This window comes from Bufo gargarizans, chromosome 10 (genome assembly GCF_014858855.1).
Source record: "Bufo gargarizans isolate SCDJY-AF-19 chromosome 10, ASM1485885v1, whole genome shotgun sequence".
Classification (NCBI taxonomy): Eukaryota; Metazoa; Chordata; class Amphibia; order Anura; family Bufonidae; genus Bufo; species Bufo gargarizans.
The window spans coordinates 7,493,785-7,514,211 of NC_058089.1; the positions used below are offsets into that span (position 1 = coordinate 7,493,785).

The following is a 20,427-nucleotide window of genomic DNA, read 5'->3' on the forward strand; positions in this document are numbered from 1 at the left end:
AGATACATTTTAGTTAATAACTCACTGGCTATGCAAAAATGTTTAATACATGCAATTACAAAAGTATTCAGATCCAGGTGTTGGTTTGAAAAATGTAGAATATTTTTCATGGCACAATCCCTTTAGCTGCTGTATCCCCACTTGCTTTCTGTAAATGTATACCTGCTCCTTTCCATCCTGAGCTAATGCTGCTCACAGCTGAGGCTTTGGTACAATTGTATCCCATCTGGACAATCCTCTGTGAGCTAAACAGCCCGGACTCCCGACTGATACATTGTAGCAAACTATTAGGACAGGAGAGAGAATTGTGTTGCCGATAGATCCTATTAACCCATAAAAGGCCACTTGATCTAGGAATTACAAATATTGGCTTAAAGGGGCAGTACACTGAAGGACAAGACATCTTCGGCCCCCTCCTTGGTCTGGAGGATTAATTTCAGGGACCCTGAACCCACATATTCCCCACAGACTCCTTCAGCTGCCGAGTGTGACGCCTGTCACCAATCTGACACCGCTGGCCCCTGGTAATCACTATTCATCCACCATGTCAAATGGGAAGCAGAGGCCGGGAGGACCCTCCTGGTACCTGACACCATTAGCCGCCCCTATACCTCACCTCTGATTGATGACTCTCCCCATGATGTTCCAAGCGGTCTCCACAAGCCCCCGGACCAACCTCATGTGCTGGGACATAGGAACGTGATTCTGCGCTGGAATCCCAGTGTCTGCCATAGGTGATGAATAGACTCCGGGAATGGATGAGGAGGGGGCATCAATACTTATGCATCAGGGTCACCTCGCTTGTGCAATGTCTGCCGTGAACTTGTATGTGCTATTTTGATGCAGTTTTGGAAGCCAATGTCAGAAGGGGATTGTAAAGGTCTGGGATTTGTGTTGGAAGGGTACGACTTTTTGGAGGCATTTTCCCCCCGAGGCTTCTCTATGGCCTCCTGCACACGAACGCGTGCGCCCCATGGCCGTGCTGCGGGCCGCAATGCACAAACATCGACCGTGGGGAAGCCGCAGAGGATCGCGGACCCATTCACTTTAATGGGTCCGCGATCCGCCCGTTCCGCAAAAAGATAGGACACGTTCTATCTTTTTGCGGAACGGAAGTAGGGACGAAACCCCACGAAAGCACTCCGTAGTGGTTCGGGTTCCGTGCTTCCGTTCCGCACCATTCTGCATCTCCGGAATTGCGGACCCATTGAAGTGAATGGGTCCGCATACGTGATGCGGAATGCCCACGGAACGGCGCCCGAGTCGCAATACGGCAACGGGCGGCACACGTTCGTGTGCAGGAGGCTTATAGGACACGAAAAAGGTAGGAGAAATGGATGCACGAAAACCTCTTCTTGTAGCATCAGAATTCTGACTCAAATTGCCCCAAAAATATCCTTGCGCCAAATTTATTGTTTTAGATACTTCTTACGCCTCGCTGGAGAGTTCTGGAAGTGTCCCGATGAATGGATTGCATTCGCCATTATGTCACTCAGAATATCACATCTACAAGAGGCGCCAAAATCATAACGCAGCGTGAGCCAGTGGGATAAATCTGGGGCAGTTTTTGCTTTTCTTATCACATTTAGGTTTAGTTTTTTTGGAAAAAATTGTTACAAAGATGTTACATGTTGACCAATAGGAAAGTATTAAATCTAAAATAAAAATAAACAAACAAATAAAACACAGGGGTTTTTGGTTTGTTTTTGCAGTGGTATTTTTAGCTTCCTGGCGATTTTCGCTCCTGTTTTTTACATGGCAGCATGCTCGATTTGTGGTGTTTCTTCACCACAAATCGAGACCAGCGCCGGCTGCAGCGGTGTTGTTAGGGCCTGCGCTGCCTCTTCTGGCAGTCCGTGCACCAGTCTGAAATCTTTGGCGGCTCCGAGCTGCCTGCGATTTCAGTCATTATTTGCGCCCATGGCCACACCCACATCGCGATGGCTCCACCTATTAATGGGACTTCTGTTCTCATAATCAGTGGGGGGGGCTGTGTTCAGACCACCACTGATCAGATACTTAACCTCCTTCCTGTGGATATGGATACGTAAAAATTTTTTTTTACTCAACTTCTTTAACATAACATCAAGACACATAAGGGCTCGTTCACATTAACCTGTGCTGCCCGTTGCCGTATTGCGGATCCGTAATACATGGGCACCGTTCCGTGTGCATTCCGCATTACGGATGTGGACCCATTCACTTCAATGGGTCCGCAAATCCGGAGGTGCGGAACGGAACACTACGGAATGCTTCCCGGGGTGCCGTTCCGTGCCTCCGCCCCGCAAAAAGATAGAGCAAGTTCTATCTTTTTGCGGAACGGACGGATCGCGGACCCATTCAAGTGAATGGGTCTGCGATCCCCATGCAGCTGCCCCACAGACGGTGCCCGCACATTGCGGACCGCAATTTGCGGTCTACAGCACGGACACGGGCTTTACACGGTCGTGGGAACGAGCCCTAAATATAATGCGCAGCACGTGGCACCACCCTCGGATCAGTCTCCCCTCTGTAGGTCTTACCCGGAAGGACGGGTGACAAGTGATCTTCAGCTTTTCCGGGCTTCTCTACGCTGAGGCTATGTTCACACAGACAACTTTCTGTGCAGAATAAAAAACAGGAGCGGAATTCACTTCGGAATTTTCACACCGTTTTTTAGTGCGGTTTTGACGTGGGTTTTTTAAAACTGCTTCTCTGTTTAATTCAATGGCTCTGAAGTCCGAGCATTTTCAGTGCGTAGAATGTTCCATGTTCCAGTGGATTTGTCATCAGACAGCAGTAATGGCGGCCGTATAGGTTGTCACTCGTGTCCCAGCAATGTTAAAAAAAAATGTTTAGTTTTTTTTTTTTATTCCAGTGAGATAAGCAGAGGCCGGACACCCGCAGCGTGTAGCAGAGCTGTGTTATCGCTCTACCATATGTGAGATACATTTATCACCGGCCTCAGAACATTGTAACATCCATCACCCAAAAAATGCTGACTGCGCGTTAGATGGCAAGTACATGCACCCCCTCCCCCTCCACATAAGGGGTGGACAGACATCAAACGGGAAACAAGAAAAAGTCTTCGCTGGGGGGGTCAAACTTTACTTTATGCTCTGCTGCGATATGCAAAATCTTAGCTTCGCCCACCGGTATCTGCGCCATTCTGGAGGAAACATCACGTGAATATAGCTTAATGCAACTTTCTAATACGCTTTGCGTTTTTGTTTTTTTTTAAGATCTCTCCTTGCTGCCACTGAATGGAAACAATCCATCCAGAGATCCCAAGAACTAATGCTTGTTACAGCCAAGGGACTGTTAAATTTGTATCCAGTTTAGGCTACTTTCACACTGCCGTTTCTGGGTCCGCCTGTCGGATCTGTTTCAGGGCTCTCACAAGCGGCCCAAAATGGATCAGTTCAGCCCCAATGCATTCTGAATGGATAAGGATCCGTTCAGAATGCATCAGTTTGGCTGCGTTCGGTCTCCGTTACGTTTTTTAGCAGCTTGCAGCGTTTTGGTGACTATGCAGAGTCAAACGGATCCGTCTATACTTACAATGTAAGTCAATGGGGACGGATCCGTTTTTCACTGACACAATATGGTGCAATTGAAAACGGATCCGTCTTGACTTACATTGAAAGTCGATGGGGGACGGATCCGTTTTCTGAACGGATACAAGCGTTTGCGTTATTCGTGCGGATCCGCCTGTGCAGATACAAGATGGATCCGCACAAAACGCGAGTGTGAAAGTAGCCTTAGACAATCCTCTGTGAGTTAAACAGACTGATACACTTTCACCTGCACTGATACATTGTAACGAACTATTAGGACAGGAGAGAAGTCAGTGCTGCTGATGGATTATTCACACTGATACATTGTAACAGATCAAATGCAGTAAGCAGCGCTGTGAATGGGATCACTCCTGTTTATAGTCACCCAGACTTCACTTTTCACAGCTGAGGATTTGCATCCAGGCACAGGATGAATACGTTTTACCCGCACTGATACATTGTAACACCGGACAGGAGGGAGGATTGTCTAGACTGGATACGACTGTAACAAACCCTCAGCTTGGAGAAGTTTTAGGTCTGTATCGGTTTTCAAGTATGCAGACATCTTGAAGATGTTGCGGACATAAAATAGAGCCTTATATATATATATGACTGGACCCTTGAATAGTAAAGCACCAACATATAGTGCAGCGCTGCACATAGATTGTAAACCCTCCCCTCAGCCCCTGGCTCCAGAAGCTCACACTCTAATCTCATACACTGGAGGCCTGTAGGTTTAGGCTGGAGGAGACCCACACAAGCCAAGGAGCGCTCCTTAACCACTGAGCCACCATGCTTTATTCAGCAGCCACGGTAACCCAATGTGACACAGAAGATTCCGGACCATGAAGCGGTTCTGATTCTAACAGTAGATTATGTGCAGCTCACTGACCTTTTCTCATGTTCTAGGTTTGGTTCCAGAACCGGAGGGCGAAGTGGAGGAAAAGAGAGAGGTTCGGACAAATGCAGCAAGTGCGAACTCACTTCTCCTCAGCCTATGAGCTGCCACTACTGACAAGAGCCGAAAACTATGCCCAGGTAAGCAACATGAAACTTTCCCACTGATCCAGGTGTCACAAGAACACCACCAATAGGGCAGAAAATCCAACCTACATCCAGATAAAGAATGCCTAGAAATCCACTAAGCCAGATCTATACATCGGATATTGCCCACTGAGCCACACAGAGACATGTTAAGACATTTTGAAATCAAAAGCTATGCACATGCACACAGAAAATACGCAATCAACGCTTACTCAATGAGCCAGGCACATGGCAAAAATTCAATACCTCACGCAAAATGCTCACTAAGCCAAGTCAACATAAAGCATGAAAGGTAAATGTGCCCAAAGAGCCATTTACACAGTCAGCAGGAAGGTGACACCTGAAATGAACATATATACATCCATACAACATAAAACCAACGTCTGAGCACTGAACCAGGCATAGGGCATGGAAAGAAGTCCACATGCAAAACCTGCCCAGTGAGCCACTGCAAATACAGTATGCAGTGAATGCAGGACTGTATACCAACATATACTGTATGCATTAGTTACTCACTGAGCCACCAAGTAAAGACACAGCATGAAATTATCGCCTGCTGACTGAGCCAGTCACACAGACAGCACAAGGTTTATAACTCAAGGGATCCTCTTCTCACTAGGCCTCTTGCACTAACAGCTTAACGCCAGCACACTTACCCACTGAGCCAAGTACAGCATGAAGTCTGTGTTGTTTATTGGCAGATATATACACCAATCAGCTATAAGATTAAAACCACCTAGAGGTGAAGTGAACATGGCGCCTGAGGGTTGATGTAATCAATAGCGAGTGATCGGTGGGTCCTCGAAGCTGGCGAACTATAAGCAGGAAACATGAGCAGGCGTGAAGATCTTAGCGACTGGGACAAGGGCTCAATTGTGATGTCTGATGACTGGGAGAGAACATCTCCAAAACGTCCGGCCTGGTGGGGTGTCCACGGTATGCAGTGGATAGAACCTACCAGAAGTGCTCCAAGGAAGGAGAAACTGGTGAACCAAGGACAGGGCCATGGATGCTCAAGGCTCACAGATGTGTATGGGGACTGAAGGCTAGCCCATCCGGTCTAAACCCATTGAAAGACAACCTTCCTGCTGGTGACAATAGAAAGTTGTCAGGACACACAGGACATTGCAGCGGGCTGTGTATGGAGCAGTGTGTACTGTACCTGCAGACTGGTCAGAGTGCCCATGCTGACCCATGTCCACCTCTGAAACTGCATACAGTGGACACATGAAAATCAGAATTGGACCATATAGCAGTGGAAGAAGGCGGTCTGGACTGAGGAATCAGGTTACATCATGTGGACAGCCGGGTGCATCACCTACCTGGGGAAGAGATGGCACCAGGTGCATTATGGGTAGAAGACAAGTCGGTGGAGGCAGTGTGATGCTCTGGCTAATGTTCCGCTGGAAATGTTGGGTCCTTGCATCATGTGGATGACACAGGTACCACTGTACAGACAAGTACCTACCCCTTCATGGCACTGGTGCCCCCTAATGGCAGTGCCCACTTTCAGTAGAATAATGCCCAGACCACACTGCAAAAACTGTCCAGGAATAAGGAACATGCCAAAGAGGTCTAGATGGTGACCTGTCTACAACTCCCACCCCTGCTCTGAAGAGGGGAGGGTGTCAGGACTCTAGTTCGGCTTAGGAGTCCCTGCTCTGACTCCATATATAGGGTCAGTGCTTGGGGACACCCCAGTGTATTTAAATCTAATTTAGCCTTTATTTCTGAAAAGATTCTGGCGGGATTTGAATTCACAACCTTCTACATTAAAGCCAAGAATCTTAACCACTACACCAGGCATCCTCAAACTGCAGCCCTCCAGCTGTTGTAAAACTACAACTCTCACAATGTCCTGCTGTAGGCTGATACCTGTAGGCTATTCGGGCATGCTGGGAGTTGTAGTTTTGCAACAGCTGGAGGGCTGCAGTTTGAGAATGCCTGCACTACACTACAGAGCTGCATGGCCAGTTACTTAATAAATAAATATAAAAAAAAAATATGAAATTTCTGCTGTATAGGAAAACTCCTAGTAGTAAGTACTCATATACAGCAAAAGTCTCATATTTAAAAAAAAAATTGTAACTGGCCATGCAGCTCTAAAGTGTAGTGGTTAACATTCTTGGGTGTAATGTAGAAAGTTGTGAGTTCAAATCCCGTCAGAAATAGAGGCTAAATATAATTTAAATATATATACGTTTTTAGCCATAATATATTTTTATACTGTATATTATTATATATTTAGAATATATAATATATTATAATATACAGACGTGGACAAAATTGTTGGTACCCTTTGGTCAATGAAAGAAAAAGTCACAATGGTCACAGAAATAACTTTAATCTGACAAAAGTAATAATAAATTAAAATTCTATAAATGTTAACCAATGAAAGTCAGACATTGTTTTTCAACCATGCTTCAACAGAATTATGTAAAAAAATAAACTCATGAAACAGGCATGGACAAAAATGATGGTACCCCTAACTTAATATTTTGTTGCGCAACCTTTTGAGGCAATCACTGCAATCAAACGCTTCCTGTAACTGTCAATGAGACATCTGCACCTCTCAGCAGGTATTTTGGCCCACTCCTCATGAGCAAACTGCTCCAGTTGTGTCCGGTTTGAAGGGTGCCTTTTCCAGACTGCATGTTTCAGCTCCTTCCAAAGATGCTCAATAGGATTGAGGTCAGGGCTCATAGAAGGCCACTTTAGAATAGTCCAATTTTTTCCTCTTAGCCATTCTTGGGTGTTTTTAGCGGTGTGTTTTGGGTCATTGTCCTGTTGCAAGACCCATGACCTGCGACTGAGACCAAGCTTTCTGACACTGGCTAGTACATTTCTCTCTAGAATTCCTTGATAGTCTTGAGATTTCATTGTACCCTGCACAGATTCAAGACACCCTGTGCCAGACGCAGCAAAGCAGCCCCAGAACATAACAGAGCCTCCTCCATGTTTCACAGTAGGGACAGTGTTCTTTTCTTGATATGCTTCATTTTTTCGTCTGTGAACATACAGCTGATGTGCCTTGGCAAAAACTTCGATTTTTGTCTCATCTGTCCACAGGACATTCTCCCAGAAGCTTTGTGGCTTGTCAACATGTAGTTTGGCATATTCCAGTCTTGCTTTTTTATGATTCGTTTTCAACAATGGTGTCCTCCTTGGTCGTCTCCCATGTAGTCCACTTTGGCTCAAACAACGACGGATGGTGCGATCTGACACTGATGTTCCTTGAGCATGAAGTTCACCTTGAATCTCTTTAGAAGTCTTTCTAGGCTCTTTTGTTACCATTCGGATTATCCGTCTCTTAGATTTGTCATCAATTTTCCTCCTGCGGCCACGTCCAGGGAGGTTGGCTACAGTCCCATGGATCTTAAACTTATGAATAATATGTGCAACTGTACTCACAGGAACATCTAGTTGCTTGGAGATGGTCTTATAGCCTTTACCTTTAACATGCTTGTCTATAATTTTCTTTCTGATCTCTTGAGACAGCTCTTTCCTTTGCTTCCTCTGGTCCATGTCGAGTGTGGTACACACCATATCACCAAACAACACAGTGATTACCTGGAGCCATATATATAGGCCCAATGGCTGATTACAAGGTTGTAGACACCTGTGATGCTAATTAGTGGACACACCTTGAATTAACATGTCCCTTTGGTCACATTATGTTCTGTGTTTTCTAGGGGTACCATCATTTTTGTCCATGCCTGTTTCATGAGTTTATTTTTTTACATAATTCTGTTGAAGCATGGTTGAAAAACAATGTCTGACTTTCATTGGTTAACATTTATAGAATTTTAATTTATTATTACTTTTGTCAGATTAAAGTTATTTCTGTGACCATTGTGACTTTTTCTTTCATTGACCAAAGGGTACCAACAATTTTGTCCACGTCTGTATGTAAATATATTATGGCTAAAACATCAGTAGTAGATTCCCACATATTTTGCATTCATATATATCAGCCAGTATGATTTTATATATATATTTTTTTAGTATTTACACATTTTTTACAATTACAAAAAAAATAAAAAAATATATACATTTATTTAGTTAGCCTCTCTTTCTGAAAGGATTCAAACTCTCACAACCTTCTACATTACAGCCCCAAATGTTAACCACTACACCATAGAGCCGCATGACCAGCTACTTAAAAAAATTAAAAAAATACAAATATATGAGACTTCTGCTGTATAGGAATACTTACTACTAGTTTACTACTTTTTTTTTTTTTAAAGTAACTGACCATGTGGCTCTATGGTTTAGTGGCTAACATTTGGCTGTAATGTAGAAGGTTGTTAGTCCGAATCCCGCCATAAACTTTTTCAGAAATAGAGGCTAAATTAGATTTAAATACACTGACTCGAGCACACGCGATATTCTGCCGCGCATGCTTGCCCAATACTAATTGTCACCGATGAGATCCATGGAGGCCGCACCGAGCAATTCACAGGAGTCAGCCCAGGACACCTGAGAGGTCTTGTGGGGTCCAGGCCTCAATGGTCTGTGCTGTTTTGGTGACATCCGGGAGACCTACACAATATCTGGTTTTAAATGTTGGCTGATCGGTGTATAAAATCATTTAAACAGATGTAGCAGAGCTAAGTTTGTCATTTGACACAGCTCTTTCATATGACAATATGCTGTGATTATACATAGGACTGCAGGTATTATCTGTGATATAACTGGCTTTGCTTGGGCCTGCAGCCTTCTGCATTGGAGCAATGTGCCTTCAGCAGACCCTTGCACCATGCAGCAGGCAGACAGGGGGTCTGCAGAGACTGATGAGGTGGGATGGCAGCCCCCCTGACACTTCTGACTCCCCAGTCATTTTGCATTTCATCACTGAGCAGAGAAGATGAGGGAGAGGGAGGAATGAGCTGCACCAGGCAGAGGTCAAACGTTTGATGAGCAGGAGAACTGCAGGGAGACTGCTGGAATCTGGGCTCTCCCGGCCACATCTGGAGGCTTTTCTTCTGCATTCCTTCCCAGATTACTCCTCTGCCCTTACTCCTTGGGGATGATATGGGGGGGTCGGAAATATGAACCATTGCTTCGGTGGACATAGGGGGCATCCGTGCTAAGACGACCTGGTGCCTGCCCATGTCATTATAACAATAACCCCCATCATCATCATAGCAATAACCTTAATGCTTTGAGGGTGGGGGTATCAGCCCTGGGGTACTGAGTATCAGTAAATCAGAGCATTACTACTCAGACGCATAATGGTGATGATATGCTACATGGTATCAGTGATGTGACGATGATATGTTACATGTATCTGTGATGGGACGATAATATGTTACATGTATCAGTGATGTGATGATGATATGTTACATGTATCTGTGATGGGACGATAATATGTTACATGTATCAGTGATGGGACGATGATATGTTACATGTATCAGTGATGGGATGATGATATGTTACATGTATCAGTGATGTGATGATGATATGTTACATGTATCTGTGATGGGACGATGATATGTTACATGTATCAGTGATGTGATGATGATATGTTACATGTATCCGTGATGTGATGATGATATGTTACATGTATCTGTGATGGGATGATGATATGTTACATGTATCAGTGATGGGATGATGATATGTTACATGTATCTGTGATGGGACGATGATATGTTACATGTATCAGTGATGGGATGATATGTTACATGTATCTGTGATGGGATGATGATATGTTACATGTATCAGTGATGGGATGATGATATGTTACATGTATCAGTGATGGGACGATGATATGTTACATGTATCAGTGATGGGATGATATGTTACATGTATCTGTGATGTGATGATGATATGTTACATGTATCAGTGATGTGATGATGATATGTTACATGTATCAGTGATGTGATGGTGATATGTTACACGTATCAGTGATGGGACGATGATATGTTACATGTATCTGTGATGGGACGATGAAATGTTACATGTATCAGTGATGTGATGATGATATGTTACACATATCAGTGATGGGACGATGATATGTTACATGTATCAGTGATGTGATGGTGATATGTTACATGTATCAGTGATGTGATGGTGATATGTTATATGTATCAGTGATGTGATGATGATATGTTACACGTATCAGTGATGGGACGATGATATGTTACATGTATCTGTGATGGGACGATGATATGTTACATGTATCAGTGATGTGATGATGATATGTTACATGGTTTCAGTGATGTGATGATGATATGTTACATGGTTTCAGTGATGGTGATGATTAGAGATGAGCGAAATTTACAAAAATTCGATTCAGCTGCTTCACCACATTATAGCAGCACATTATAGCAGTAAATTATAGCAGCGCATTATAGCAGTGCATTATAGCAGCGCATTATAGCAGCGCATTATAGAAGCGTATTATAGCAGCACATTATAGCAGCGCATTATAGCAGCGCATTATAGCAGCACATTATAGAAGCGCATTATAGCAGTAAATTATAGCAGCGCATTATAGCAGTGCATTATAGCAGTGCATTATAGCAGTGCATTATAGCAGCGCATTATAGCAGCGCATTATAGAAGCGTATTATAGCAGCACATTATAGCAGCGCATTATAGCAGCGCATTATAGCAGCACATTATAGAAGCGCATTATAGCAGCACATTATAGAAGCGTATTATAGCAGCACATTATAGAAGCGTATTATAGCAGCACATTATAGAAGCGTATTATAGCAGCGCATTATAGCAGCGCATTATAGAAGCGTATTATAGCAGCACATTATAGCAGCGCATTATAGCAGCGCATTATAGCAGCGCATTATAGCAGCACATTATAGAAGCGCATTATAGCAGCACATTATAGAAGCGCATTATAGCAGCACATTATAGAAGCGTATTATAGCAGCACATTATAGAAGCGTATTATAGCAGCGCATTATAGCAGCGCATTATAGCAGCGCATTATAGCAGCACATTATAGCAGTGCATTATAGCAGCACATTATAGCAGCACATTATAGCAGCGCATTATAGCATTATATATTACCATATCTCAGATTGACACTGCAGTCTCCTTCATGTGAGTTTGTCACACAGGCATTAACCGTTAAGTGCAGGCGCGGTGTAGCAGGGGTGCCTTCAGGTCATATGGGGCTTTATTTTAATTGAGCGGTTTTTGGAGGGAAGCGGGGTCTCCAGTTACAATTCTTAATGCATTCTACCATCAAAAAGAGCCGAAATAAAAGTCTATTGGCTTTTAGATATTTTGTGGCAGCTCTGAAAGCGGAGATAAAGACGAATTTGGATTCAATCAAATACAGTAGACGCTGCACCATGAACTCTGAATTATAGTCGCTCATAAATTTACATGGGATGTTTCCTCCACTCACTCCGGAGGTTTGTAGGATTTTGGGGGATTCACGATGCAGTGAAAACTGATTTACTTTTAGGGACAATCTGGGTAGTAGGATTATTAAAGGGTTGTCTCATCCCGTACATTGATGGCGAGGACCTGCTGCTATCTCCAGAACGGGGACCCGAAGTGAACAGCCATGGACAGCCGTGCGGGCGCTGCCACCCTCCGGTCACCCTCCGGTCACCGTTTTGGGAGTATCAAAAAATAGCTGAGCGCAAAAATGCCATCAATGTATGAGAGAAGAAAACCCGTTTCAATGATTGTATAATGAGAAGTTGTGCAACTTCCTAATAGGACTTTGCATATCAATTTCTCATGATTTTTAATATCTCTGTTTGCTGTCAGTCAAGGAGAACATTCCCATTTACACCGGGAGGCTGAAACCCTGTGCTGGTCTAATACTTCCCACAGGGTTTGATAGAATTATATAATCATCTGTCAACTGAACCTCCAAACTGATACATTGTAACAAACCATCAGGTCAGGAGAGATATTAGAGCTTACCTGATAGCGGATTGTTTAGGCTACTTTCACACTTGCGTTGTTAATTCCGGTTTGGAGATCTCAATACTAGAATTAAACGGATTTTGCACGTAAAAATGCATCCATTCCGTTACGATGCAGTTGTGTGAAATCAAAACAGAAAAAAAACTGATCCATTTTTTTTAGGCTCGTAAGAAAACGGATCCGTCACCATTGACTTACATTGTTTTCAGAGTCGGATCCATGTTTTTCCCATGTTTCTATGACCGGACACAAAACCACAGCTTGCAGCGGTTTTGTGTCCGGTCAGAAAAATGTCGGAACGCAAGACATCCTGAACAGGTCGGTTTTCATTCAAAATGCATGAGGACAAAACGGAAACTTTTTTTCTGGTATTGAGATCCTCTGCCGGATCTCAATACGGTAAAAACAACAACCCAAGCGTGAAAGTAGCCTTTGCCTGTGAAAAGTAAGATTAGGTTGTTACAATGTATCAGTGCACGGAAAATGTATCAGTCTGGAGTCCAGAAAGGATTGTCTAGACCAGATGTAATTGTAGCAAACCCTCAGCTGTGAGAAGTATTAGACTAGCACAGGAGGATTTCGGACCCTGCAGGTGAATAAGCATGTTCTCCTTCACTGACAGCAAGCAGAGAAAATGAGAATTCTGAGTAATTGATACACAAATGATAAAGTCTATTAGAAAGTTGCAGAGCTTCTCACTGTGCAACGACTGAAGCCTCATTCACACGTCAGTGCTCGAATCCGTGACAAAGTGGTCAGTAAAGGATCCGTGTTGGGTCTGTGTGTCCGTTTTTCGCTGTTCGTGTGGCAACCGTGTTTCACGGACCCTGCACAGCTAAAAAAAAAAATTTGAAAGCATCTCTTCCTAATGATCCGTGAAACACGAATGCAACACAGATGGCATCCATGGTTTTCACGGACCCATAGACTATAATGGATAGTGATGGATCCGTGAACACGGACAAAATAGAGCGTGCATCCGTGCTAAAAACACTGATGTGTGAATGAGGTTTAAAGGGGGTTGTCCGGTTTCAACCCCTTTAACAAAAAAAAAAAAACACCTTTAATAATCCCTGCTGTGTGATACTCCAGGCAGTACCCAGCTTTCCCACTCTGCTGAATGGTAAATCTGCCCTCTGTGGGGTCCCATTGGTATCACTGTGATAAATCATGGCTCAGTCCATTGCCGTGCTGCACTAACCACTGCTCCATCTCTTGTTCTCCTGCAGATCCAGAACCCGTCTTGGATTGGGAATAACAATGGTGGTTCTCCGGTACCGGCCTGCGTGGTGCCATGCGACACCATCTCCTCCTGCATGTCCCCCCACACCCATCCACACTCCGCCGGGGGAGTGTCAGAGTTCCTCAGCGTTCCGGGCCCCGGCTCTCACGTGGGTCAAGCGCACACGAGCGGGCTCTTCAGCAGCGCGGGCATGGGACCCGGAATAAATGGTTACGACTTGAACGTTGAACCCGACCGTAAGAGTTCCAGCATCGCAGCACTCAGGATGAAAGCCAAAGAACACAGCGCGGCAATGTCGTGGGCCACATGACAGCGCAGCCAAAACATACTGACGCTCCAGCCGCCCTGTGGCGCAGACCCACGCTCTATAATGGGGATGCCTGCAAATTACCTTCCCATGGACTAAACGCTCACCATCTACGAGGCGCCGACTTCAGAGGAAATGCCGGGAGCTCTACAATTCAGGGATATTTTACCTTCATGGGGGATTGACCCAGCAAAGCATCGCGGCTTCCGATACCTGTCAAGACTGCGCCCGTCCCCTTCTATGGTGGAGCCTTCTGCCAGGGCGCGTGTGTGTGTGTGTGTGTGTGTGTGTGTGGGGGGGGTGCTTGGACTCTGCCTGGGCCGCTATGATGTTCAGGCAGAGCTGCCTGGTGCCTTAAGGTTTTATAATGTCCTGAGGAACCTAATGAAAAAGGTTTAGCTGCCAATTTACACAGAAGCTTATGGTGATTTCGGGTTAGAACAATTGGATATCAGATTGCTTTGCTGAGTTTATTTTTACTTTTAGCTCCTTTTTTTTCGTTGTATTTCTTAGCCATGAGTGGGTTAGGTGTGTACATGGGGGGCAGGGCTCTCCCAGCCAAATGCAAAAGAGGACCCCCTTCCTAATGCAGATCACAAAGGAGGGCCCAGCGCTCTTCTATATCCTATGTAGGTTGGCCATTGTCCATGGGGAGGGGGTCATCCTGAAGAGTTTGGGGCCACTATAACTACAGGATGCATAGCAGCTGCTACAGACATGGAAGAGGGCCAGAGTCGAGGGATTCGATTAGGCTTTGCTAAACTTTTTTATTTTTATTTTTTACCGTGGAGGGGCCTAAAAAACAAAGAGGGGCTAAAAATTCCTCTTCATTCAAAGTCTTGGTCCAGTTCCACTTGCCCTTGTTAGCAGTGTCCCCTACACTGCCCATGGGGAATGGGATAACCTACTGGGGCCCCTTAATGCATGGGTCCTATGCTAGCTACAGGATGTGTCCCTATGCTACCTGTCGCAACTAGCACATATGGTGAACCATGGCGCGACTGGCAGCCCTCCGCCCTTGTTCTTTTACGACCCTTGGGCCAGTTTCCCTCTAGAAACCTTTCTCTAAAGAGGGGGCCCTGAATAAAAGGTACACCGTCCATGAGAAGTGTATAGGAAGGCCACCCCACCCTATACTGGGGCCTCTTAATTTATGGGCGCCATAGTAGCTTCATCTTTGCTAACGTGCCATTGGTTGCAACTACCACACCCCGTATTATTCCATGGTAAACTATGGAGGGTCCAGCGCTCCTCTCCACATCTCTCCTCTACAGTGTCCAATGGGCATGGGGCCCCCTTATCAATGAGCTGCCTCTATACTACCTATGCTGTTGGTGGTAGTGAACCATAGAAGATTCCCAAGTTAAAGCGATTGTCTCACTTCCGCAAATGTCATTTATCATGTAGAGAATGTTAATACGAGGCACTTACTAATGTATTGTGATTCTCAATATTGCCTCCTTTGCTGGCCGGATTCATTTTTCCATCACATTATAGACGGCTCGTTCGTTTCCATGGTTCCAACCAGCAGTGGTGGTTGTGCTTGCACGCGATAGGAAGAAGCACCAGGTGGCTGGGCTCTGTTGGAGCGGGCATAGGCTCGCATGCGCAGCAGCTCTCGTCCCGTCTCCTCGTATCTGCGCTGCAGCAGTGGCCACAACCTCTGGAAACGAGAAGTGTATAATGTGATGGACAAATGAAGCAAGTCGGGAAAGGAGGCAATATGGACAATCACAATACATTAGTAAGTGCCTGGTATTCACTTTCTCTATACGATAAATGCAGTTTGTTGAAGTCAGACGACCCCTGGAGCCAGGATTAGTCACAATTTGAAAGGCATAAGGTGCTTAAAGTTATAATAGTCACTTGAATTCCCATGAATGTCTGAAGCAGCACAGGCCGGAGGGTCACAGGAGGGTCCTGTCCCACCAAAAACGATCCAACATATTGTAATTATTGCACACACATGAGAATATTAAATTAATTTGTCATGGTTGCTTTGTAGCGTCGCTGAATCCTTTTCTCTGAGGGGCTCCCCGCTGCGCCTCTCAATAGATGTACTAATAGGGCTGCCAAATCGGCCATTTAGAACTGGAACATATGAATTACACATGCCGGGCGGATACAATGTAACCAGAGGGGTGCGCATCTTATATGTATCCAGTTCCTGTAACATTTGCCTATTTATTTGTAAATACTAATATAGCCATACATATTTATTTTTTTTACACAACCAGAAAATTTGAGTAAACTAGGTTCCTTTAAAAATAAATCCAATTTTATTGAACATGATTAATATACACTAATAACTACAGGGAATCAAAGTAATATGCCACATATCAATGCATCATGATTAAATATCCAAAATATATGATTAATGCCATAACGAAATGCCCCATTAGCTATCTCACATGAAGGTACGCCTCAGGATCGATGAATACTGCATGAACACAACCACATAAAGAGTAAAGACCACCTATAAACTGGTGCAATAGTCACCTTCACCCTACGCTATATAGCAATTGAAAACATTCCCAGAAGAGAACTAAATAAAGTGCTCATCTGAATGACGTACCAAAGTGCTGCTGTGCGTGTGGCAAGCTTCCTCAATGCGCGTTTCGCGGTTCGGCTTCATCAGGAAGAGTGATGACAAACCGCGAAACGCGCGTTGAGGAAGCTTGCCACACGCACAGCAGCACTTTGGTACGTCATTCAGATGAGCACTTTATTGCCATAATCTAATCATGTTCAATAAAATTTGATTCATTATTAAAGGAACATAAGCTTACTCGTATTTTCTGGATGTGTAATGGATATATTGAGTGTTCCAGTACGGTGCATATATTGAATATTTGGAGATGATCATAAAAAAAAAAATTGTGTGGTAATAAAAATGATAATCTATAACAAAGAGGTCTCTAACCCGTTGCACACCGGCAGTCATGGAACTGCAACTCTCAGCATGCCCAATTTACTAATGTGGTGCCACCTTTGACTTGATGATCCTGTCACTGGTGGCCAAGAAAGTGCACTGGGTGTAGGGGACAAGAGGAGGCCCACATATAGGATCAAAAATATCCCATATACTGCACAAAAACTGCAGTGCAACCCATTGTTCACTGCATCAAGAGGCATCCGATTAGTGGACAGAACGTCTACTGTGCGTAGATAAAAACCTTCCCACCATCATCATATCTCAGCTTCAACTCTGACACCACCATATATATTGGCCCACCTCACCAACCCCAATCGTTTTTTTTAGGGGCAGCAGTTTAATTATGTCCCCTTAAGACTGCTTTCACACTAGGGTTAATATTTTCGGGTATTGAGATCCGTCATAGGGTCTCAATACCGGAAAAAAAAAAAACACTTCCCTTTTGTCCCCATTCATTGTCAATGGGGACAAAAAGTAAGTGAACAGAACGGAAAGCTCCAAAATGCATTCCGTTCTGTCCTCATACCGGAGAGCCATCCTGGGATGCGGAGCAAGACGGATCCATCATGACCCACAATGCAAGTTAACGGGAACGGATCCATTTTCTCTGACGCAATCTAAGACAATAGAAACGGCTCCGTCCTCCATTGACTTTCAATGGAGTTCATGACGGATCCGTTTTGGCTATTTTAAAGATAATACAACCGGATCCGTTAATAACGGATGCAGGCGGTTGTATTATCAGTAACGGAAGCGTTTTTGCTGAACCCTGCCGGATCCAGCAAAACCGCTGGTAGCCTAACACTATGTGTCTACATGATGACCCCGCAGATTTAGCGCCGGAGGTTCCCCTATTTCCAGTGGATTAAGTGTTCACAACGGCTTCGGCGTTAAAGGTTCTCTTGTGTTTCCAGCTATTTTGGAAATCCTCCAGACAAACCATTTCTGCTCTCCTTGTTTCAGTGCAAAAAGACAGAACTCGGCTTGTAAATCTCCTCCCCGCGCAGCGTGGTGACACTCGTCCTCTCCTGGGTCAGCTGAGGTTTTTGAGACATTCCTACTTACCCTCTCAAAAACGGAGCAGATCAGAAATAGATGGTTTACGCGGGATCCGGGGATTTATGGCGCTGGGCGCTTGCACAGACAAGCTTTTTAGTTTTTCCAGGAAAGATCTGCTTGTTTCATTGGAATAATACAAAGCCGCGCACTTTATCCAGTAAACAAGTCACACACGGCAAAAACAAGCGGCCTTTCTATAAGCAGCGGTCAGATCCCGGTCCTGTATGGAGCCAGGGTAGGGTTGGAGATAATTTTTTGGAGGGCCATTTAAAGGGAGCGTATCACTTTCCTCCTACAGTAAATGTTAATATAAGGGTCCATTCACACGTCCGTAGTGTATTGCGAATCCGCAATACACCCGGCCGGCACCCCCCATAGAACTGCAATTGCAGTTGTCCACATTTCTACCCCTGGAAAAGCTGGGGGATGGTCTTCAGAGGTTGTTATCCAGCTTTTCCAGATGTGCTGTGCAGGGGCCCAAAAAAGCTGAGTGGGATCTAAAATTAGTGGCTGTATTGGTTGTCATCTAGCTTTTTCCATAGACAGATTGAAGTGAATGGAGTTTAAAGGGCCATGAAGGAGGAAGGGGGGGGGTCAAATGGCTAGATTTCTATTTCTAGACACAATGTTTAAAAATTTGCAACATTTGTAGCCACTCTGTATCCTTCAATCTATTGTACTTATGGACGCCTACAGGAAAATGCTGATGACTGATGTCCTGTACAGAAAGCAAAGCAGCGGGTCTGACAACTACAGTTGTCGATGAACACTTTTGCAGAATGTCAGAGCTCCAGCCCCTTTAAATACTACTGATTCTGAAGAGCGGGTCCTCACTGCAAAGCCCAAATCTGCTTGATTGGGAAGCAAGGGGTGAATGCGGCCAGGCGGCTAAGCGAGCGAGAGAGAGAGAGAGAGGGGGGGCGACCCCTCTGTGTCGTTGCTGTTCCTCGGTATAAAGTTTTTGCTTGTGTAACTATTTTGCTTTTGCCTAACAAGACTGGGATGAAGACAGTGTAACATTAAGATATTAATAAAAGTGAGTTGTATATAGGCTCCGTGGCCATCTCTATGTATTATGCCAATGACCCATTAAAAATGGCGGTTCCTAAAACAATTCTCAGCGTGTCCTTTCCTGAAACAGAGGTCTCCAAACTACAACTCTCAGCATGCTCTGACAGCCTTTGACAAGAGTCACAGCTCAGGGACCCCTGTACTGTGGCATACATACAAGGTTTATCTGTATAATATAAAGGTGGCCCAATCCTGATCGGCCCCAGACCCTTCTCTACAATATCCCATCATGAATAGCATGAGCCTTTGACCAGTTCCTCTTGTTAAGGGAACACCATACGACACTGATAAAGAGCAGTGCCTAGTGTGGCTCCTCGGGGGCGGAGCATAACACAGGAAGCTCTTTGAATCCTTGAGCCATGCTCCGCCCTCTTAGGCCCTGCGTTAGTAATAATACAATGTATCAGCTTTGCCTTGAGTGTCCCTTTACATCTCAGACGCCATAACAAAATGTGAGCTCCTTTACTAACAGCAAGCCTCCCAACCATCTGAATTCTCCAAGATTGTCCCACAAAGTTGACCTCAAATTAACATGACTTATGCAAATAGATCCTGAATGAGGTTTGAAATTATTTTCAAAATGTGGGTTCAGTTTTCATCCCACTATTCAAGAAAAACTACTCTACTTTTACTCCTCCTCACCCTGTTCTCCTTCCATTGTTTGCTAGAGTTGTGGTCCCCCAGAAAAATGAAGAAGAAGTAAGTGGCCTAACCCAATCAGGCCCCAATCTTCTATGGTCCCGATGAAATGGGAAGCTAAATGATACTCATGTTCTGGAAAGGTCCAACAAGTTATGGCCATCATAAAGAGTTTCCAGACAAAACCAAAGGCCTGGAGATGCCCTCTTAGGTGACTTGTTTGCACCTTAGAGGGTACAATCAGGGTGCAAGAAGTGGGACCTAGGCTTAGGACAAAATTTGATCTGGTTCTAAGAAGATGGGGCTTCAAGGAAGAGTCATGTGACTCCTCAGCTCTGTTGAACGGGGAAAGCTGGGTGACAACCAGTCATGGCCTCCATTACAGCTCCCACAGAAGTAGTCAGGCAGTTGTCTCAGCCAGTTTACCTAGTTATACAATCACCCATTGTATTCTGGAAGTTCTGCCAGTCAGGAATCCGGAAAAGCTGGGTGACATCCCGTTCAGAAGCTGTATTGGTTGTCATCCACAGTGGTTAAAAAAATAAAAAATGTATGGCAAACACAATGTCAGGAGAGGACAATGTTGCAGAGCAGAATTTGTCACACCACTCAGACATGCAGAGAAAATAGAAAGGAGTTTTACTTAACAGGCCTATGTGAAATGTCGAGTAACATTTTGATGCGA

General features: G+C 44.6%; 1 protein-coding gene across 1 annotated transcript in view; it reads left to right on the top strand.

Moving 5' to 3' along the window:
* Window positions 1–16,605, top strand: part of ALX4 (ALX homeobox 4) — a 63,184-nt gene extending 46,579 nt beyond the window's left edge. The window contains exons 3-4 of the mRNA XM_044270460.1: window positions 4,446–4,574; window positions 13,718–16,605. Of these exons, the coding sequence (XP_044126395.1) occupies window positions 4,446–4,574; window positions 13,718–14,041 (453 nt within the window). The 3' untranslated portion in view covers window positions 14,042–16,605. The remainder of the gene's footprint in view (window positions 1–4,445; window positions 4,575–13,717) is intronic.
* The last annotated feature ends 3,822 nt before the right edge of the window (window positions 16,606–20,427 follow it).